Below are 24134 nucleotides of genomic sequence, written 5' to 3'. Positions count from 1 at the left end.
ATAGGTAGTTATTTTTTCTGAAGTGGACGAACGCTGTGCTCATCCCCATCGTGCTTTTTCCCCCAAGTTTCATTGTTGTGCAATTTATCACGACACATATGAAAGTTTACGTTTCAACTCTGAAACTTTGATTCCCACATGGTGCAAAAGTTTCAACACATTTTTGATTATTTTTCTGTAGTTATTTGAGCCTATGATTTTTTAATTCAGCTCAGCAACAAGTTGGATTGCTTTTGTTTCAGAGTTATCTCCATAGCTCTTGAATAAATTTAAAAACTTTGCCTGGGCATTCAGTGCTTTTTGGAATCTTTCTTTTCTGGTCACTGACAGCTCCGGAGACTCTTTCAATTCATTCCTAAGATCTTCAATCTGTTCTACAAGTTCATAATTTGTGACACGTCAAAATGTTGTTGGTTCAAATCTTGAAAAATTGGTTCATTGACGATTTTGTGTCTCATGTGTTCAAAGTTTTTAAAATATTTTAATAAATTTAGAGTACCCAATAAATGTTTTACAATTAAGCGACAATTTAGTGTCACCAATCCATCTGTTGGGTTGAGACCCACACAAACACAGGGTGCATGTACAAACTCCACACGGGGCAAGGATCAAACCCGGGTCCTCGTGCCATGAGGCAGCAGTGCTAACCATTGCGCCACCGTGCCGCCCTCTGCATTTTCAAAGTTATATGCTCAGCTTGAATCTTGAGTTTGAAACCTTCCAATTCAGTTGTGACATGAACATTTTCCAAACATGTTCCATTTTTTGTCCATAGGGTTTAATAATTTTCATTAGATAGCTTTCCTTCATTCACAGCCACTTGCTCACTCTGCATTGCCACCTGTTATTGCAGTTCAGATAATGTGTCAGGAGTCTCAAAATGTTATATTTTTGAGACTTCTGGGAAAGTTCACTGCCTCTCTGGTGCCCTTATGTGGTTTACTCGAGTATTTCCTTTTCCATATGGCACTTTACTGCCGGTATTCTGTGCCTCTTTTTAAGCTTTGTTCGCTCCACAACTTGAAGATTAAAATATTTGTCAAAGGCATTAATATTTCACCAAAGCTATTTGAAGATTCATCAATGCACTGCATTAAGATTTCTTCACAGCAAGTTCACCAAACCAGTATGAAGAGATATTACTCTGGACTTTTACTGACTTCCTGCTTCAACCCAATATACTGTAGTAGTTTAATAAATTTCTTCACCAGGTCACACGATTTTCCATTAGGTTTGGCCCCTTGGATGAGTCCAAAGTGGGTGAGTTGGATTTTTGATCCATGGTTAAAATTATTTGAAGTACAGGTTCAGCATCAAGAAGTGGTTGAAATCCAAGATGCGCTGTTGTTTATTTGAAGACAACGGGTTTATCATGCTTACTAGTTTTGGCACGCTCCCACCGCAATAGCATTCACACTCAGAGTTTAAAAAATGTTAAACAATGGCTGATTTGATTGCCTCGCTGTAAACGTCTCCATTTCAGCTCTATGCTTTAGGGTTACTAATAAGAGGTTTTAAAAGCAGATCCTTTAATCGTGATTCTCTAGAATTTTTTTTTTCTCTTTCTTCCGAGAGCGAGTTCAGACACCGACTCAGGAGCCTGTTTACCGACTTGAGTTTTTAAACGCCAATTTATGACCACTGAATTATTTAAACGTTTCTCTTGAATTGCTGTACACTGGAATTTTAAAGTTTTAGCTTACCCCTGCCAGGTCTGCTGACTTCGCACTTTGGGAATTGAAGCCAAGAGATCCTGTGGACTCTTCTGCTGCAGTGTGGAATTTTAGATTTCTGCCTTCAACTTACAAGTCTTTCTTGGGAGTTATCCCTGACATTTTTCCTCTGCGTATCTGTTGAATCTCTTCAGATCGGAAGGCATCTATGAATTTCTCTTTAATCTTACAGGAGTTTAGTATTTCTCTGCATGTATTGTGAGGTTTTAGATTTTTTCATTCACTACCACCATGTTGGGTACTTAAAAGATTCATACATTTAACCTACTTAACTACAAGAACCATGTACATAAACACAGTAAAGGGTTCATGCTGGGAGCTGTCTCGATGCTTGCTTGTGCATATGCATACAGCTCTGTCCAACACTAGAGTGACCCTTACATGTTCTCTTACATCACTAGGGGCTGGTTTAGCATAGTGGGCTATACAGCTGGCTTGTAATGCAGAACCAGACCAGCAGCGCGGGTTCAATTCCCGAACAGGCGCCGGAATGTGGCGACTAGGGGCTGTTCACAGTAACTTCACTAAAGCCTACTTGTGACAATAAGCGATTATTATTCTTATTATTATGTGGGCAGTTTGTACTTAGTCTCACATTAACCCTATATGTGACAAACCCTCTTTTAGCAAGTGGCTATCAGAGGAAGTAAGCCCATTTCAAATCTTACAGATTCCAGTCTGGACCTCTGGATTTGAAGAGCAAAGGTGTGTCAAATTTTTCCCAAAACGAAAAATAGCAAAATATGTCTTATTCCTTCATCGTGACCAGAACTAAAAAAAATACTTTCAAATGATTCATCCCTATACCTCTCCTCACCCTCCTTACGCACATATTAATACACAGATTTCCGCGGGATGGAAGGGTGGTAAAAGTTGGCATGGTTATGTATCAATGTATCTCATTTACATGCTCATCAACATGTGCATGGTGTCCAATTGTAACCTTTCCCCATTAAGGTAATGACTTTTGCTGTGCTGTAGTCCCAGGGGCTTAGCAGCCAGCTCTCCGATATCTAACTCGAGCAATTATTCTTCATGCATGAGCCGAGATTTCAATTGTCAGGCGACTAATCGACTATATGTGGCAAAAGAGCCAACCCAGTTCCAGTCCCAGTCCCATTCAACGTACACATACACATGTACGTACACACATATACATATATACGTACACAGACACACAGACTAGATGATAATCCTACCTAACCTGAAGCCAATTGATATGCCCCGCTGCGAACTGTCTGAAATCAGCATAAAGAGATTAAAACCTAGGACTTCCACAGTCTGCAAAGCTCACAGATATATTTACCCACTAATCCATCAGCAGAATTGTTCACATTTTCTTTGCCTCAGGAGATTATGTGGCTCTTGCTGAATCGGAAATGTCTGAATCGTAAAGCATCAGTGATCATGTGTGTATGAGCCAGATGAGATGGATATCCTAATGTTTGTAACGTTAATTACACAGTCAGAAAATGTGCTTGGAGTTTCATGCACAGGTGTAATGCCTGTGTTCTAGAATTATATCTGGAACTCTTGTGGATTGCATATTTTTAGAAGACACTAAATTGGTAAAGATGTTTTAATCGAACCTGAATGTACATAAGTAAACTGGGTTAAATTTGTTTTTCTCCATGTTTCTTTCTTCTTTGAGCCTATTCTCTTGTTATTAACTCCTAATTATTACCGTTTACCAGTTTTCCTTCACTCTGTGCATAAGTAGTGACATACTGCAAAGAATGTCACTGGCTCAGACTGGAATAATAAAGGATAACAATAATATTGTAGCTATGTTGAAATTAGTTCAGGGAATAAAAGGTATCAGCAAAATGTCAAATCTTCAGTTTTTCTGCTCACAGTGAAACCTCCGTCTTGATTATCTGGGTTTTCAAGTAACGGCAAAAACTTTCCTGGATAATAGGAGGCCAGTGGGAATTAGTACTGCACCGCATTTTATTCACTACCTTTATTCTACTCCTGCTCGCAAAATAAGCTGATGCTGGGGAATTTGATGTAGCATATCATATTCTATTAGAACTCCCATACTCGTCCACGATTCCAGCCATCTGGCTGGTATGGACCCAAGGTAACTAGCCTAAAATACTCCCGTAATGTTAACCATAGATCCCCTGCTACAATGGTGAGCATTAAACACAGCATATAACTCACCTTGAGGGATTCCATAAAGTTAAATTCAATGCAGGTTCCAAATGCAGACACAGGAGCCTATTTACACAGGCATGCTGCATTGATTTTAAAGCAAACAGCTCAACAGAGTCAGTCTCAATGGACGTTCCACTGACTAATGAAAGTTATCATTTGCCAAGACAGAAGGAAGGGCCAGGATAGGCATCAAAGAAGGAATTATTACAATAGAACGTAGAACATAGAACATTACAGCGCAGTACAGGCCCTTCGGCCCTTAATGTTGCGCCGACCTGTGAAACCACTCAAAAGCCCATCTACACTATTCCCTTATCGTCCATATGTCTATCCAATGACCATTTGAATGCCCTTTGTGTTGGCGAGTCCACTATTGTTGCAGGCAGGGCATTCCACACCCTTACTACTCTCTGAGTAAAGAACCTACCTCTGACACCGGTCTTATATCTATCTCTCCTCAATTTAAAGCTATGTCCCCTCGGGCTAGACACCACCACCCGAGGAAAAAGGCTCTCACTGTCCACCCTATCCAATCCTCTGATCATCTTGTATGCCACAATTAAGTCACCTCTTAACCTTCTTCTCTCTAACGAAAACAGCCTCAAGTCCCTCAGCCTTTCCTCATAAGATCTTCCCTCTATACCAGGCAACATTCTGGTAAATCTTCTCTGCACCCTTTCCAATGCTTCCACGTCCTTCCTATAATGCGGCGACCAGAATTGCACGCAATAGTCCAAATGCAGCCGCACCAGAGTTTTGTACAGCTGCAGCATGACGTCATGGCTCCGAAACTCAATCCCTCTACCAATAAAAGCTAACACACTGTATGCCTTCTTAACAACCCTCTCAGCCTGGGTGGCAACTTTCAGGGATCTATGTACATGGACACCGAGATCTCTCTGCTCATCCACACTGCCAAGAATCTTACCATTAGCCCAGTACTCTGTCTTCCTGTTATTCCTTCCAAAATGAATCCCCTCACATTTTCTGCATTAAACTCCATTTGCCACCTCTCAGCCCAGAGCTGCAGCTTATCTATGTCCCTCTGTAACTTGTAACATCCTTCCGCACTGTCCACAACTCCACCGACTTTAGTGTCATCTGCAAATTTACTCACCCATCCTTCTACGCCCTCCTCCAGGTCATTTATGAAAATGACAAACAGCAGTGGCCCCAAAACAGATCCTTGTGGTACACCACTAGTAACTGGACTCCAGTCTGAACATTTCCCATCAACCACCACCCTTTGTCTTCTTCCAGCTAGCCAATTTCTGATCCAAACTGCTAAATCACCCTGAATCCCATGCCTCCGTATTTTCTGCAGTAGCCTACCATGGGGAACCTTATCAAACACTTTACTGAAAGCCATATACACCACATCAACTGCTTTACCCTCATCCACCTGTTTGGTCACCTTCTCAAAGAACTCTATAAGGTTTGTGAGGCACGACCTACCCTTCACAAAACCATGTTGACTATCTCTAATCAAATTATTCCTTTCCAGATGATTATACATCCTATCTCTTATAAACCTTTCCAAGATTTTGCCCACAACAGAAGTAAGGCTCACTGGTCTATCGTTACCGGGGTTGTCTCTACTCCCCTTCTTGAACAAGGGGACAACATTTGCTATCCTCCAGTCTTCTGGCACCATTCCTGTAGACAAAGATGACTTACAGATCAAAGCCAAAGGCTCAGCAATCTCCTCCCTAGCTCCCCAGAGAATCCTAGGATAAATCCCATCTGGCCCAGGGGACTTATCTATTTTCACACTTTCCAGAATTGTTAACACCTCCTCCTTATGAACCTCAAGCCCTTCTAATCTAGTAGCCTGAATCTCAGTATTATCCTCAACAACATTGTCTTTTTCCTGTGTGAATACTGACGAAAAATATTCATTTAGCACCTCTCCTAGCTCCTCGGACTCCAAGCACAACTTCCCACTACTGTCCTTGACTGGCCCTACTCTTACCCTAGTCATTTGTTTATTCCGGATATATCTATAGAAGGCTTTAGGGTTATCCTTGATCCTACCTGCCAAAGACTTCTCATGTCGCCTCCTGGCTCTTCTTAGCTCTCTCTTTAGGTCTTTCCCAGCTAACTTGTAACTCTCGAGCGCCCTAACTGAACCTTCATGTCTCATCTTTACATAAGCCTCCTTCTTCCTCTTGACAAGTGTTTCGACTGCTTTAGTAAACCACGGTTCCCTTGCTCGACCACTTCCTCCCTGCCTGAGAGGTGCATACTTATCAAGGACACGCAGTAGCTGTTCCTTGAACAAGCTCCACATTTCCATTGTGCCCATCCCCTGCAGTTTTCCTCTCCATCCAATGCTTCCTAAGTCTTGCCTCATCGCATCATAATTGCCTTTCCCCCAGATATAACTCTTGCCCTGCGGTATATACCTGTCCCTTTCCATCACTAAAGTAAACGTAATCGAATTGTGGTCACTATCACCAAAGTGCTCACCTACCTCCAAATATAACACCTGTCCTGGTTCATTACCCAGTACCGAATCCAATATGGCCTTGCCTCTCATTGGCCTATCTACATATTGTGTCAGGAAACCCTCCTGCACACATTGGACAAAAATGGACCCATCTAAAGTACTCGAACTATAGCGTTTCAAGTCAATATTTGGGAAGTTAACGTCCCCCATAACAACTACCCTGTTGCTTTCGCTCCTATCCAGAATCATCTTTGCAATCCTTTCCTCTACATCTCTGGAACTTTTCGGAGACCTATAGAAAACCCCTAACAGGGTGACCTCTCCTTTCCTGTTTCTAACCTGAGCCCATACTACCTCAGTAGACGAGTCCTCATCAAACGTCCTTCCTGCCACCGTATTACTGTCCTTGAGTAACAATGCCACCCCTCCCCCTCTTTTACCACCTTCCCTGAGCTTACTAAAATATCTAAACCCCGGCACCTGCAACAACCATTCCTGTCCCTGCTCTATCCATGTCTCCGAAATGGCCACAACATCGAAGTCCCAGGTACCAACCCATGCCGCAAGTTCACCCACCTTATTCCGGATGCTCCTGGCATTGAAGAAGACACACTTTAAACCACCTACCTGCCTGCCGGTACACTCCTGCAACTTTGAAACCTTACTCATGACCTCACTACTCTCAAACTCCTGTATACTGGAGCTACAATTCAGGTTCCCAAGCCCCTGCTGAACTAGTTTAAACCCTCCCGAAGAGCATTAGCAAATTTCCCCCCCAGAATATTGGTACCCCTCTGGTCCAGGTGTAGACCATCCCGTTTGTAGAGGTCCCACCGACCCCAGAATGACCCCGAAATATCCAGAAATCTGAAACCCTCCCTCTTGCACCATCCCTGTAGCTACGTGTTCAACTCCTCTCCCTCCCTATTCCTCGTCTCACTATCACGCGGCACGGGTAACAACCCAGATATAATAACTCTGTTGGTCCTAGATCTGAGTTTCCACACTAGCTCCTGAATTCCTGCCTTACATCCCTATCCCTTTTCCTACCTATGTCATTGGTACCTATGTGGACCACAACTTGGGGCTGCTCCCCCTCCCCCTTAAGGATCCCAAAAACACGATCCGAGACATCACGCACCCTGGCACCTGGGAGGCAACACACCAACCGCGAGTCTCTCTCGTTCCCACAGAATCTCCTATCTATGTCCCTAACCATGGAGTCTCCAATGACTAATACTCTACTCCTCTCCCCCCTTCCCTTCTGAGCAACAGGGACAGACTCTGTGCCAGAGACCTGTACCCCATGGCTTTCCTCTGGTAAGTTTTCCCCCCCAACAGTATCCAAAGCGGTATACTTGTTAGTAAGGGGAATGACCACAGGGGATCCCTGTACTGACTGCTTCCTCCCAGCCCCTATCACCGTCACCCATCTATCTTTATTCTTCGGAGTAACTACATCCCTGAAGCTTCTATCTATGACCACCTCTGCCTCCCGAATGATCTGAAGTTCATCCAGCTCCAGTTCCCTAACACGGTTTCTGAGGAGCTGCAGATGGGTGCACTTCCCACAGATGAAATCAGCAGGGATACTGACGGCGTCCCTCGCCTCAAACATTCTGCAGGAGGAACATTACACTACATTCCCTGCCATCCCCTCTAGATTTAAAAAAAGAAAAAGAAAGAGCTTACCTGTTATTCGCTCACCTTCTCAGCAAGCACTCACTCAGCAACCTCTGCACCCCGCACGATAACACCGGAGGGAAAATAAAAACTACTTACTAGTCACCAGCCAATCCCTTACCTGCAGGCTGTGACATCACGGTTTAACTTCTTCTTACTTCTACCTGCCCTCGAGCCTTCCTCTTGATCTTTACAGCGGTTGTTTTTTTTTGGTTAGAGAAGGGGGTAGGGAGGGAAACACTGAAGAAGTGTTTCGGGTTCAAGTGTCACTTGACAACAGCTCCTCCACAAACCACCTTCAAGTTAGGGTGAGCACACGGACGTATGTAAATTTCCCCCACAACAGCCAATCAGCAGCTCTGCTCTACTGCCCTCTGCTGGATGTGTGTCTTCAGCAGAGGGCATGGAGCGGAGCTGCTGATTGGTTGTTGTGGGGGAAATGTGCATACGTCCGTGTGCTCACCCTAACTTGAAGGTGGTTTGTGGAGGAGCTGTTGTCAAGTGACACTTAAACCCTAAACACTTCTTCAGTGTAGGTGAAAACAAAATTACAAGAAATTCAAAAACACATACGCAATTTCCCCCCCTTTTTTCCCCCTTTTTTGGGGAAGAAACAAAACAGTCACAGAACCTATCAAAATCCGAGCATGCTACATACGCACTTAACAAGTCATACTTCTTATAAATCTTATCCATATAACGTAATAGAATCTCCAGACCTTCTTCTGAGTCTAACTCTTCCAATTCCAGCACAGAAAACATTTTGCTTCGGATTTTACTGTCATAAGGTAGAGAAAGAGCCACTGCCATACCTTGTTTTTCTTTCCCAAGGCAGTTTCCTTAGTCCACATAACTACTGCACTTCTCCATTGGTCGTACGATTCCCTTTCAGAAAATAAGGGGGGATAGTCATATCCGGCCATCTTTATCCTAGGTTCAGCCATAATCTTTTTTTCTTCGCACTCACTCCTTGGTTTGGTCTGGATAAGTTGTATCTTTCAACACTTCACATTTGCACAGCAACCATCCTCTGCTACCATTTGTTAGACATTTAGCTGCTGTTGTATAAAGAGTCAAAGGTACTGCTCCTTTTACAAACACCTTTATTTCACTTTAACAGACTCTGCACAAAACTATATCTTTGCATCACCTGACACAAAGGCCACATGATGCCTCTTTACATATCAGTGTCAATTATTGGATACTTAATATAAATGAGACAATTAATTGGAATGTCTCTCAACCCATTACTTAACACCGTGAACCAGTATTGGGTGTTTCCTTGCATGGAGAATCCTTGAATGTATAGGCTCTAAATTGTTAAACAGGTTATCCCAATTTCAATGAGAGATTAAGATGAATCTCACGGAAACTCAGGTTCACTGATCATCTGAAAACATTAACAATCTTTTTGAGAAAGTCTATATGCCGGATGATTTTTATATACTTTGAGTGAACACTTCATTTTATATGACTTACGGTACATGGATATCAATGTGCATGCATGATGACGTTTGTGTGTCTTGACATCTTTGCCGTGATTCTCCAGCCTCGTTACACTCTCGCTTGAGCGAGATGAGGCTGGTAAATAGAGAGACGGAAAACGAGAACCGTGCAGGCACCAAACCATTTGCGATGCAACTGGCCCAATTCCGTCGGCGAAATCGGGATCTCGCCATAGCGTGGCGAGAAACCAATTATCACCACTTAAGCCCTATTTCCATACAATTAATGGAAACCACCCCATATCCAACAGCCTCCTGTGATTCAGTGGCCTCCCCAGCAAGTGGTCATGCTGGTACCGATCAGTACTCCTTTAGAAAAACGTGAAGCTGGCAGATGAGCTGCTGCGGGGAGCCGAGGCGGTGAGCAGCCATTTTCATTCACAGGCAATTAGCTTGGTGGGGGGGGGGAAGAGACATGCGCAGGTCCACAATGCCAACCCCCATAGCGTGTGTTCCCATTCCCATACTGTCAGCAACCCTGCCGTTCTTCCCCACCGACCACCCATAACTCACCGCGGAGATCTCTGGTCATTTGGCTGAAGGCTATTGCTAATCGGGAATTGGCAATGATGGTTAAGTGAGCACTTCACACAACCCAAGTCGATTTGCGTGGGTTGGCGGGCCATGTAGCATGTGCAGCTCATTGCCAGCATCCCAATTACACCTTGATGCGTGGATACTGTGCTTGAATGTTGTGGGCGGCAGTCAAACACGCAGCAGCCAACGTCCAAACACCCAGGGGATGGGCTCCATTCCCGGGCACTTGTCCGCGGCGGGGTGAGCTTGGGCAGGGCTTGCCTGGTGGGGGCAGGGCATGTCTGGAGGGATGGGGCATAGGAATGGTGTTCTGCCCGCATTGCAGACCAAAGAGCCGGAGGTTTCATACTGGTTGTGTTTAGGTTATTTTAATGTTCCATATACAAGTGTATACCAGTGGCCCACTATCCCAATGGTGGCACCCCATTATCCTCACCATCCCACCCCACAAACCCTCCAAAAAGCCCTCGATGCATACTCCACTCCTTGCCCCCCCCTCCCTCCACCTACCCCCATGCCCAGCCCCCCAACCCCCGTGCCCTCAGTGATGCTCGATGTGCTTTGCCTCCCTTGCTAGGTCCCAAGATGTACATCAGAGGTGGAGGCAGCCACCTGCTTGCCTCGTCCCATAGCCTTCGATGCCCCTACCAGGTGTCCTGTGGGGGCTCTGGGGCCGGAGGGCCCCAACTCACTTGTCAGCGGCACATGCACAGCCGTGTTGCCCTGTTCCGAGTGCTGGCTGTGAGGTGCGGCTCATCAGAGGGGTGAACACAGGGGAGATGGTGACCACTGTCGGCAGTCCATAGGATGGGTCTGGGTTGCCACTCAGTGCCCCTCCTCCTGTTTAGTGCCCATAGCACCATGGGGCTCACGTCAGGATAGAGGGGCAGCTGGTTGAGCACATGCTGCCCCTGCATTATCTGGCTTGCCAGCCCCGGCGGCTCCCCATGGTCTGCATCATGATTTTGGCGGCCTCGGCAATGCCCCTTAGTGATTGGGCCATGCTCTGCAGTGACCCGGCAATGCCCATCTGTAACTGGGACAAGCTCCGCAACACCTCGGCCATTCCCATCTGAGAGCGGGACATGACCTCATCACGGTCAGCCTGGTACTGGGTCCCATTCTCCATCGAGTCGAACAGTCTGCTGAGGCCCTCAGCCATGGCCATCACCGACTGCGCCACGCCTCGGACACCTTCACTAATGCTGTTGACGTCGTGCACCAGGCTCTCCACTGCGGTCGCCACCCCAGTGTTGGCCTCGGTGCCACTCATTGCCGGTGACATCTCCTGTGCCCGTAGCCTCTGGGACTCCTCCAATCGGCTATGAACCTGCTGGAGTGTCGCAGACATCCTTCTCTGAATGCCCCGGCACCTCACTAACCTCTGCACCAGCCCCGTGTAAAGCTGTTCCAGAGGCTCAGCATCTGACTGGGACCCAGTTGGGTCCTGGCATCCAGCAGCCCTCTGGTTGCTGCCTCGCCTGGGAGTTCCTACCTCCACCTGACGGGCTTCAGCAACTATGTGCTGCTCACCAGATTGTACTTCAGAAGTCTGTCCACTAATGTTTTCCAACAAGATGCGGGTATCTGCGCTGGTGAAGAGTGAGGATGACAGCTGTGATGCATCCGAGCTGGTCTCATGGGAGGCAGGGGGAATGGGGCCATCTCGGGTGGGTCGCCGCATTCAGCAGGAGGACCTGCGAGGGAATGAACATGTGGTCAGTGGGAGAGATGGATCAGTCTGTCTGCCATTAACAACTCATGTGTGACAGTCCATCTGGATGGGGCCCAGTAGATCTTCACCTCTGCGACGTGCGCTGACCTCTGCATTGGTTACCGCTCTGTCCTCGGCCACTGACGTAACCTCCAGGGCCCGTTCCTCAAATGTTATGAGGATACTAATGTCCAGCACCCACCTGCCAGTCTGGACCCTCTCCCGGCGATTGTGGGAGAGCTTCTCCTACAGAGATACAGAGCAGGCATCATTAGCCACATGCGTGGTTCACAGTTCTGGTGGAATGAGGGGGTGTGAAGGGAGGGTTGGGGTGAAGGGAGGGGGTGATTTGAAGGGTGGGTTGGGGAGGGGGCAGATGGAGGATTGGAGGGGGTGGGTCAACTCACCTGTGCTGCCCTGTGTAGGTCTTTGACATTCTTGCGACACTGGAGGCCAGTCCACCTGATCATGCTGCCTGAGTTTCCGGCTGCTGCCATTTCATCCAGGCAGCACCGGCTGCCCTGTGACTCACCCTCTGGGACCCTCGGGGGAACTGGACATCCCTCCTGGCCTCCAATGCATCTAGGAGGCTCCCCAGGTCTGCATCCCCGGATTGTGGTTTTGGTGCATTGGCTGCGAACTGAGTGGGGTTGGCTGTGCAAGTGCTGTTTAAGTGCTGCTCGACTTTGTTAGCGGGAGCTGGTGAGCGTAGTCCCTGCAAATTGGCTGCCGATTCTTCATTTGCGGCGTGAAGCCCCTGGGGCCTCGTTAAGTGGACCAATTAACATTAAATAGCGTTGCCGGCCTCGTCGGGCTGAGCGCCGGAAAGCTCGCGGCAGTTCCTGCTCACATCCACACTTAGAAATCTTTCCGGAGAATCGCGCCCCTCATTTCCAACAGGAAACTAAGAACATTAAAAACGAACAGCAGGATCAGGCAATTGTGCCCTTTGAGCATGTTCTGCCATTCAATAAGATCATGGGTGAATATTTATGCCAACTTTATCTTCCCACATTATCCCCATATCCCTCAATCCCAGTTACCAAATATCTATTGATCTTTGTCAAGTCCACTAAAAATGTATTCATTTCAATGAGATCAACTCTTATTCTTCTAAACTCCTTCTTACATTTTACTTTTCCATCTCACTTTGTACGGTTCCCTAAGCTACCTCAATTAATATAGGTTGTAAATAGCTGAGAGACCTGCATTGATTTTTGCGGCACTCCTCTGGTTACACCCTATCACCCTGTAAATAATCTATTTATTCCTACTTTCTGTTTTCTGTTTGTTAACCAATCTTCCATCCATGATAACAGCCTGATTCCAAGACCCCTAATCTTGTGTAACAACCTTATTGGTTGGTTTATGAAAAATCAAATACTAATCCACTGGTTTGCCCTTTTCTGCTCTACTGGTTACATCATTAAAAAGGTGAAGAAATTTGTCAAATACAATTCCACTTCCATGAAACCATGTTGACCCTGCCTAATTATACTGTAACTTTCCAAGTGCACTGTTACCATGTCCTTAATGATAGATTCTACCATTCTAACAGGAAGCTCTGTTTTTGTTCTTAAGGGAACCCCAATATTTTTGCTGCTGCCCAGCTGTATAGTGTTTACAGTTAAGATATATATATATATCACTTGTCTGTCTGTCCTCCCTCTTAGGATTATTGATATTTTTGGTCTTGTCATTGCTTTTCATGGTATCTATTTTGACATTTCCCAGCAATAAAGAATTGCAATGGATCTGCAAGACAGTGTATAAGAATTTAGAAAATAAACAAAAACATTTATCCAGTTTATTTCAGAACAACTTAAACTTTTTTTATGAGATCATTGTCAAAATAAATCCATTTTTTCCCACTGAGGACTCAAATCAATGTATAATGAAACCATAGATAACATAGAAGTCCCAGTAACTGGATTTTACACCACTATGTTCACTCCGCTAATGGTCTTTGGTGTGTCCTCAAGAAATGGGAGTCTGTAATCAATTGGTTTACACCTTTCAATAATAGTGCTTTCCAAGACGTCAGTATTTTGTCAGTCCATTATTTGTGTCCTTGTGCTTGTGATTTTTTAAAACAATATTGTTTTGGTGTTTTTTGGGGGAGGGGGGAGTTCACGTCCATCCCGACTAATTTTCCACTGCAAATGGAATCCGAAACATGTAAACTAATAACGATAACATGATTCATTCTTATATTTGTACAAGAAAACATTAAAATATGTATATTCAGTTGAACATCCTTTCAATTCAAGAGGAATGTTATGGGGATTTTTCTTGAACTGTAAGTTTAGATTATTGTAACTATGAGATATAAAATTAAAATGTTCCGACATAGCGACCAAAATTCTAGATGGCATGGACTCATATTGCTCAAGGAAGATTAAACTAGCAGCACAATCTGGGCATATTTTCCATGATCGCACTCAGTAAGAACATCACTGTGTAATAAAACTACAGCTTCTCTACTGAGCAGTACTCCACTCCCGAATGCTTCACCCGATGCCTCGGTCTATGTATTTGCATTGTGTATTTTATGTTTGCCCTATTATGTATTTTTCTTTGAAGTACGGAATGATCTGTCTGAGCTGCACGCAGAACAATACTTTTCACTGTACCTCGGTACACGTGACAATAAACCCAATCCAATCCAATCCTAAATAAACACACAGAGAAAACGAAGATTGCACAAAACTGAAACAAAAATAAACAATCAGTGAATCCCCCATCCGTCAAGATACAGGACACAGTGACAAACCAACTGGATATTGCCTTTGCGTTATGCTGCAAATGTTGTATTTTAATTTTCCTCCAAAATAGAATGCATTAAAAAGGTAAATTCCCTGGAGTTGCTCACCGTTCTGCCAAAGATTGCAAATTGATAAAATTCTATCATAATCCGATATTGAGTCAGAAATGACTAAGATATAAGACTAGCATAATCAACAAATTATACCACTTTCTCCAAAATCAAATTAAACAATTGTTTCACAGCTCCAGGGTCCCAGGTTCGATTCCGGCTTGGGTCGCTGTCTGTGTCTGCACGTCCTCCCCGTGTGTGCGTGGGTTTCCTCCGGGTGCTCCGGTTTCCTCCCACAATCCAAAGATGTGCAGGTTAGGTGGATTGGCCATGATAAATTGCCCTTAGTGTCCAAAATTGCCCTTAGTGTTGGGTGGGGTTACTGGGTTATGGGGATAGGGTGGAGGTGTTGACCTTGGGTAGGGTGCTCTTTCCAAGAGCCGGTGTAGATTCGATGGGCCGAATGGCCTCCTTCTGCACTGTAAATTCTATGATAATCTATGATAACGTTATGCTGTAAATTGTGGTTATTCTATGAACGTATCAGTTAGGTAGATAGAAAATGACAGAATATAAAAAGAACTGCACAGCATGCACCTATAGCTGCGTTCTACAAAGACAACAGTGAACAGTAAATTACACCATATACTGCATTTCACAGCCTTAATATAACAAAATAAATATTTATTATTCCCGAATCCACAGAATAATTTTAAGTTCAGATACTTGCACTGCAAGTATAAATTTATGCACCAGACAAGAGTTTTTTGCAACATTATTCTGGAGGATTATAAACTCTTCCTTTCTTCCATCCCTCCCCCAACACACGCTTACACACTCAGAACTTTGATGACAGGCTCTTTGTTAAAATCAGAAAACGTTGGCATGTGCAAGGTTGAGTGATCGCAATTGTACCTGTGAATTGTTTCACTTTGTAATCCAGGCATTCCCTTTCCCAATCCCTTCTATAATACGATCACCAAAGCAGAATGCTTTGAAGAAAGCTTCTCGGCCTAAAATGAATAGTCAATAAGCAATTAGTACAAGGCCCACATCCTATTTGAAAAGATCTTTACAGTCCCAGGAGGCCATCAGTAAGGCAGATTTGCTTGACGTTTAAAGGGAACTTTCAGTTGTAGTGTTGCAGATCATCATGAAAGTAGAACAGTGACACATCCACTTCGTTTACAGAATGAGGGCTTGTTCTCTTATTTTTTTCACATTGGGGCAAGGTGGGATGAAGCAACTCAAACACTTAGAACAGGCAACTGATATTCAATCTCAAGTCTGCAGGTGAAATGGGCGTGAGACAATGATGAAAAGTTTTCATCATTTTCATAATTTGCTCACTTCTGTGAATAGGAAATTTAAAAGGGACTCAGTAAACAGATGGACAATACAGTCCTGGATGGTCACGGGTTGATCTTTGACATGTACTAAGCAATAAGGGGGGAGAAGGTGAAGTATGAGTGCAAGCTAGCTAGTAATATAAAGGAAGATAGGAAGAGATTTTTTTCAATATACAAAAGTTAAGAGAGAGACAAAATTAGACATTGGACCACTGGAAAATGTGGCTGGAGAAGTAATAATAGGAAACAAAGAAATGGCAAACGAATTGAATAGTTACTTTGCATCAGTCTTCATGGTGGAAGACACCAGTGGGATGCCAGAGCTCCAGGAGAACCAGGGGGCAGCGGTGAGTGCAGTGACCATTACTAAGGACAAGGCTCTGGGGAAACTGAAAGGTCTGAAGGTGGATAAGTCACCTGGACCGGATGGACTACACGCCAGGGTCCTAAAAGAGATAGCTGAGGAAATTGTGGAGGCATTAGTGATGATCTTTCAGGAATCACTGGAGGCAGGAAGGTTCCCAGAGGACTGGAAAGTGGCTAATGTAACACCCCTGTTTAAGAAGAGAGGGAGGCAGAAGACGGGAAATTATAGGCCGGTTAGCCTGACTTCGGTCATTGGTAATATTTTAGAGTCTGTTATTAAAGATGAGATTGCGAAGTACTAGGAAGTGCATGGTAAAATAGGACTGAGTCAGCACGGCTTTGTCAAAGGGAAGTCGTGTCTGACAAATCTGTTAGAGTTCTTTAAGGAGGTAACAAGGAAATTAGATAAAGGAGAACCAGTGGACGTGATTAATTTAGATTTCCAGAAGGCCGTTGACAAGGTGCCGCATAGGAGACTGTTAAATAAGTTAAAAGCCCATGGTGTTAAGGGTAAGATCCTGGCATGGGTAGAGGATTGGTGACTAGCAGATGGCAGAGAATGGGGATAAAGGGGTATTTTTCAGGCTGGCAGCCGGTGACTAGTGGTGTGCCTCAGGGGTCTGTGCTGGGACCACAACTTTTCACAATATACATTAATGACCTGGAAGAAGGTACCCAAGGCACAGTTGCTAAGTTTGCAGATGATACAAAGATCTGTAGATGGACAGGTAGTATTGAGGAAACATGGGGCTGCAGAAGGACATTGACAAGCTAGGAGAGTGGGCAATGAAGTGGCAAATGAAATACAATGTGGAAAAGTGTGAGGTTATGCAATTTGGAAGGAGGAATTTAAGCATAGACTATTTTCTAAATGGGGAAATGCTTCGGAAATCAGAAGCACAAAGGGACTCGGGAGTCTTTGTTCACGATTCTCTTAAGGTTAATGTGCAGGTTCAGTCAGCAGTTAAGAAGGCAAATGCAATGTTAGCATTCATTTCAAGAGGGATAGAATACAAGACCAGGGATGTACTTCTGAGGCTATATAAGGCTCTAGTCAGACCCCATTTGGAGTATTGTGAGCAGTTTGGGGCCCCGTATCTAAGGAAGGATATGCTGGCCTTGGAAAGGGTCCAGAGGAGGTTCACAAGAATGATCCCTGGAATGAAGAGCTTGTCGTATGAGGAACGTTTGAGGACTCTGGGTCTGTACTCATTGGAGTTTAGAGGGATGAGAGGGGATCTTATTGAAACTCACAAGATACTGCGAGGCCTGGATAGAGTGGACGTGGAGGGGATGTTTCTACTTGTCGGATAAACTAGAACCAGAGGACACCATCTCAGACTAAAGGGACGATCCTTTAAAACAGAGATGAGGAGGAATTTCTGCAGCCAGAGGGTGGTGAATCTGTGGAACTCTTTGCCGCAGAAGGCTGTGGAGGCCAATTCACTGAGTGTCTTTAAGACAGAGATAGATAGGTTCATGATTAATAAGGGGAGCAGGGGTTATGGGGAGAAGGCTGGAGAATGGGGATGAGAAAATATCAGCCATGATTGAAGGGCGGAGAAGACTCGCTGGGCCAAGTGGCCTAATTCTGCTCCTATGTCTTATTGCCTTATGGTCTTACTTAATCTGCTAAGTAACAGGGATAGTATGATCGATAGGGATGGCACAGCAGCACAGTGTTTAGCACTGCTGCTTTACAGCTCCCGGGTCCCAGGTTCGAATCCCAGCTTGTGTGATTGTGCAGAGTCTGCACATTCTCCCTGTGTCTGCTGGGTTTCCTCTGGGTGCTCCGGTTTCCTCGCACAGTCCAAAGATGTACAGGTTAGGTGGATTGGCCAGAAACAGGATCCCATGTCGTGCACTCCGAGCCTGTGCGGACCAGCTGACAGAGGTATTCGCAGACATCTTTAACCTGCCCCTACTCCACTCCGAGGTCCCCACCTGCTTCAAGAAGACCACCATCATACCGGTGAAGAACCAGGCAACGTGCCTCAATGACTACCATCCGATGGCCCTGACTTCAGTCGTAATGAAGTGCTTCGAGAGGTTGATCATGAAGCGCATCACCTCCATACTCCCAGAACGCCTTCATCCACTGCAATTCGCATACCGTCGCAACCGGTCCACAGCAGACACCATTTCCCTGGCCCTATACTCATCCCTAGAGCATCTCGACAACAAGGACTCCTACATCAGACTCCTATTTATTGACTACAGCTCCGCCTTCAACACCATAATCCCAGCCAAGCTCATATCAAAGCTCCAAAACCTAGGACTTGGCTCCCTACTCTGCAACTGGATCCTCGATTTTCTGACCAACAGACCACAATCAGTAAGAATGAACAACAACACCTCCTCCACAATCGTCTTCAACACCGGAGCCCTGAAAGGCTGCGTACTTAGCCCCCTACTCTACTCCCTGTATACACACGATTGCGTGGCAAAATTTGGTTCCAACTCCATCTACAAGTTTGATGACGATACGACCATAGTGGGCCGGATCTCAAATAACGACGAGTCAGAATACAGGAGGGAGATTGAGAACCTAGTGGAGTGGTGCAGCGACAACAATCTCTCCCTCAATGCCAGCAAATCTAAAGAGCTAGTCATTGACTTCAGGAAGTAAAGTACTGTACACACTCCTGTCAGCATCAATGGGGCTGAGTTGCAGATGGTTTGCAGTTTTAAATTCCTAGGGGTACACATCTCCAAAAATCTGTCCTGGTCCACCACGTTGACGCTACCACCAAGAAAGCACAACAGCGCCTATACTTCCTCAGGAAACTAAGGAAATTTGGCATGACCACATTAACCCTTACCAACTTTTACAGATACACCATAGAAAGCATCCTATCTGGCTGCATCACAGCCTGGTATGGCAACTGCTCGGCCCAGGACCGCAGGAAACTTCAGAGAGTCGTGAACACCGCCCAGTCCATCACACGAACGTGCCTCCCATCCATTGACTCCATCTACACCTCCTGCTGCCTGGGGAAAGTAGGCAGCATAATCAAAGACCCCTCCCACCCGGCTTACTCACTCTTTCAACTTCTTCCATCGGGCAGGAGATACAGAAGTCTGAGAACACGCACGAACAGACTCAAAAACAGCTTCTTCTTTTCTCTGTTACCAGACTCCTAAATGACCCTCTTATGGACTGATCTCATTAACACTACACCCTGTATGTTTCATCCGATGCCGGTGCTTATGTAGTCACATTGTATACCTTGTGTTGCCCTATTATGTATTTTCTTTTATTCCCTTTTCTTCCCATGTACTTAATGAACTGTTGAGCTGCTCGCAGAAAAATACTTTTCACTGTACCTCGGTACACGTGACAATAAACAAATCCAATCCAATCCAATCAAAATTGCCCTCAGTGTCCAAAAAGTTTAGGTGGGGTTGATGGGTTACGGGGACAAGGTGGAGGTATGGGCTTAAGTAGGATGACTTTCCAATGGCCAGCGCTGACTCTATGGGCCGAATGGCCTCTTTCTGCACAGTAAATTCTATGATTTTATTGTCTCAGATCCCAACGATAGGGATTGGGGAAAAGCAGCCGGAGTTCCTGCTCTCGGGAAGTGTTCTGCAGCACCTGCTGCAAATTTGCATTGTAGCCATTCAGCAAGAAAAAGGCTAAGGTTTTGATATGCTGCCTCTACAGTTAAACAGTCATTAATCACACATGAACAACTTCCACTTGAACCCAATAATGGAAGGCGATGACATGGAACTATGCCCAAAAAGGAATCAGCACCTTTTGAAGAGGAAAGGTGAGAAACTTGAGTTGGAGTTAAATAGATTGTTGCTTTTATGTTACCTGCCATATTTGCTCCTCGCTCAGCGATGTCAGACGGTCACTCTTTAGAACTTCTCGCAGCAGCTGGTAAGGAAGTGCCAGGACCTTCTCAGGGTGATTCTTCAGCAGTTCAGATAGATGTTTGACCAGGAAATTAACCACTGCTTCCTCCAGCAGTGTAAGATTAAATAGGTCAGCAAGTTTGTATAAATCCAGGTAATTGAAACTAGTCAGTTCCTAAGACAACAAAAGGAACATTGAAAATGGCATTTCTGTCACTCATATAGACGACATATAGACTATGCAGAGTATAAGCAATTTCACTGTAATCTGTATAATTTCATTATCTGAGAGCACTGCAGCAATAGTAATACTTGGTTAATAGCTTTTGTAAATTGCATAACATAGAATGGTTAAGTCTTCAATCAAATTTCAGAAGAGACAGACTACTTTCTATAGACCATCTTGCTCAAGTCGAACCGCAGTGTTGAAAGAAACTTTGGAGGAATTCACCTGTCTAGTCATGTAAATTAGCGACTTGAAGGCAACAGATGTTTCTTTAAAATAGAATTTAAAATATCTAAACCGCAAGCATTAGGATAGTCAAAGGTTGTAAATTAATTTGAAAGACTTTGCTTCCCCCCCCCCCCCCCCAGCCAACTGTCTCAGACCGCAATCAGATTTTGGTCCAGATATTGCGAATAACAATATATCACTGAAATAAAAAGACTATTTAATTTCAGTCAGCTTTATGATTGTTATGGATTCATCTGCTACTTTGATGTCGAGTTATAAATGAAGCTTCAATTTACATCCATTGAAAACTAGGATTAGGCGTCTCATCTAATTTCACCAGTGTCATAGGGAATCAGAAAGCCAAGACCATCAGTCTAGGGTGAATTCCAATCTAGTTCCAGAGGAGAAAGGACTTTGTTTAAATCTAGTCTGGCACCTAATCCAATAATTTTAACATTACCTGAACATTATCCCAATAATCTCAAAATGGAGAAAGGTGACTAGTGGTGTTCTACAGGGATCCGTGCTCAGACCACTGTTGTTTGTGATATACATAAATGATCTGGACGAAGGTTTAGGTGGTCTGATTAGCAAGTTTGCAGATGATACTAAGATTGGTGGAGTTGCAGATAGTGAGGAGGACTGTCAGAGAAAGCAGCAAAATATAAATAGATTGGAGAGTTGGGCAGAGAAATGGCAGATGGAGTTCAATCCATTCAAATGCGAGGTGTTCCATTTTGGAAGATCTAATTCAAGAGCGGACTATACGGTCAATGGAAGAGTCCTGGGGAAAATTGATGTACAGAGAGATCTGGGAGTTTAGGTCCATTGTACCTTGAAGTGGCAACGCAGGTTGATAGAGTGGTCAAGAAGACATACAGCATGCTTGCCTTCATCGGACGGGGTATTGAGTACAAGAGTCGGCAGGTCATGTTACAGTTGTACAGGACTTTGGTTAGGCCACATTTGGAATACTGCGTGCAGTTCTGGTCGCCACATTACCAGAAGGATGTGGATGCTTTAGAGACGGTGCAGAGGAGGTTCACCAGGATGTTGCCTGGTATGGAGGGTGCTAGCTATGAAGAAAGGTTGAGTAGATTAGGATTGTTTTCGTTGGAAAGACGGAGGTTGAGGGGGGACCTGATTGAGGCCTACAAAATTATGAGAGGTATGGACAGGGTGGATAGCAACAAGCTTTTTCCAAGAGTGGGGGTGTCAATTACCAGGGGTCACGATTTCAAGGTGAGAGAGGGAAAGTTTAAGGAAGATGTGTGTGGAAAGTTTTTTACGCAGAGGGTGGTGGGTGCCTGGAACACTTTGCCAGCGGAGGTGGTAGAGGCGGGCACGATAGCATCATTTAAGATGCATCTAGGCAGATATATGAATGGGCGGGGAACAGAGGGAAGTAAATCCTTGGAAAATAGGCAACAGGTTTAGATAAAGGATCTGGATTGGTGCAGGCTGGGAGGGCCGAAGGGCCTGTTCCTGTGCTGTAATTTTCTTTGTTCTTTGTTCTTAATAAATTATAATCGATCTCGCCATTCCAATGTACCAATTATTTTGTATATGGGTCATTGAAGGCTGAAAACATTGGAGGATAGGTCATCCTGGGGTCTTTGTCTGCAACTGTTTCAAAACAGCAAAAAATTAAATCTAATGTTATGCTGCCTGTTCCTTCTTGAACAAGGATAGATTGCTCAAGAATGAAGGACTGTAACAGAATACACCAGGAAAGAGAAAACATCACTCAAAATCAAATATTGTCATTTTTGCAAAGTAATTGATGAGTACATTGTAAGTTCAATGAAATCTTTACAAGTTACTTACAAATTTGTTCAGCACAATTTCCTGTACAATCCTCTCAAGTCTGAAAAGTATTGACCATTTGATTTTATGTCAGTTTCAGTAACAAAAGCAAGTTCTATACCACTTTATTTGTGATGCCCAGACACTGAGACGACACCAGAAAATAACTGTAAAGGGCATTACCCTCAAGGATACTGCTTTTGGTTTGCAAATAAATCTAAAAAGTTAAATTACCTTCAATCTGTTTACTTCCACATGCAACTAAATAAGAAGATCCAGAGAAGGAATCAGAACAAGATAATTTTACATTACAAAGGTGCTAAACGATGAAAATCTAGTAATTTTCTTTTTAGGTTTTCAAAAATCTTCTCACGGAGTGCTGCACAACAGTAATGCTGAGGCTTGTGAAATTAAAAAGCGGATCATAGGTTGGATAGTGCATGGATTGTGTTGGCATAGACTGTAGGTCTGGCTATTAGTGCTTGGAGCTCCAGAAGGGTTCTAGTTACGAGTGGAGCCCTGCAGAGATCAATTTTAGGTGCATTGCTTTTTATTATCTTCCTTCACAATCTGGCTGAAGGCACTCAGCGGAAAGTTTACAAGTTTGCTGAAGACACAAAGATGTGCACCGGAATTAGGAAATTGGATAATATAGTCCGTGGGCAGACCTACGCGCATTGGGGGAAATAGGTTCGTAAGTGGCAGATGTTTTCGATGTAAATGAGTAAAAGATGAGACATTTGGATGGGGCAAATCAAAACATGACTACTTATATCATGCAGGGTCAAGGCTGCTGGAGGTTGCTATTGATGACTCATTAAATGCTATGACACGAGGCTGTTAGGCAATAAGGACAGTTAAATAGAAAACTATAACTACAATCCTTTCCGAATAAAGGCTTTGGTCTGGCCACACCTGCCATGCTGTTTACAATTTTGATCCTTCAAAAGATGAGGAATATCGAGACCCTGAACAGAGCTCGGAGGATCACTTGACTAATGCTCAATTTAAGGGATTTGGGTTATCAATGCAGATTTAGAGATTTGGGGCTCTTTACTCTGGAAAACAAAGTACTTCAAGTAGATATGAATTAAGTCATTAAAATAATGATGGAACTGGATTCTCTTGATTGCAGGAGTGCAAGTTTTTAAAAAATCAACCCCCTTACCATCCCAGTGTTCATTAACTGCCCATTTAAAAAATGTTTTATGTATAAATATTATGACCGCGATTCGCCGGCAATTTTTTGAAGTGTGGTAGCGAGCGGGAACTGCCATGAGCTTCCTGGCGCTCTGCCTGGCGAGGCCGGCAACGTGATTCAATGTTAATTGCCCCACTTAACGAGGCCCCACGGACTTCCCGCCGCAAATGAAGGCTCACCAGCAGATTCACCTGAACCACCCTCGCCAGCCCCCCCGCTAACAAGATTGAGCAACACTTAAGCAGTACTTGCTCAACCAACCCCAGCCAGCTTCGGGGATGCTGACCTGGGGAGGCTCCTGGATACAGTGGAGGCCAAGAGGGATGTCCTGTTCCCCCAAGGGTCCCAGAGGAATAGTCATAGGGCAGCCAGTGCTGCCTGGGACGAGGTGGCGGTGGCTGAGTGCCGGGAATGTGACCAGGAGGAATGGTATCCAGTGTAGGAAAAATGTCAATGATTTACATCGGGCAGCAAGAGTGAGTAGACCTTTCCGCCCCC

At 44.6% G+C, this 24134-nt stretch overlaps 1 protein-coding gene across 1 annotated transcript in view; it reads right to left on the bottom strand.

Annotated features, from left to right (window-relative positions):
- klhl32 (kelch-like family member 32) overlaps positions 1–24134 on the bottom strand; it is a 495489-nt gene that overhangs the window by 218396 nt on the left and 252959 nt on the right. Inside the window, exon 6 of the mRNA XM_072499580.1 lies at positions 20135–20350. Within this exon, the coding sequence (XP_072355681.1) occupies positions 20135–20350 (216 nt within the window). The remainder of the gene's footprint in view (positions 1–20134; positions 20351–24134) is intronic.

This window comes from Scyliorhinus torazame, chromosome 4 (assembly GCF_047496885.1).
Source record: "Scyliorhinus torazame isolate Kashiwa2021f chromosome 4, sScyTor2.1, whole genome shotgun sequence".
In the NCBI taxonomy this organism is placed as follows: Eukaryota; Metazoa; Chordata; class Chondrichthyes; order Carcharhiniformes; family Scyliorhinidae; genus Scyliorhinus; species Scyliorhinus torazame.
Note: the sequence above shows the minus strand (reverse complement) of the source record. Positions and strands in the feature narration are given on the sequence as shown.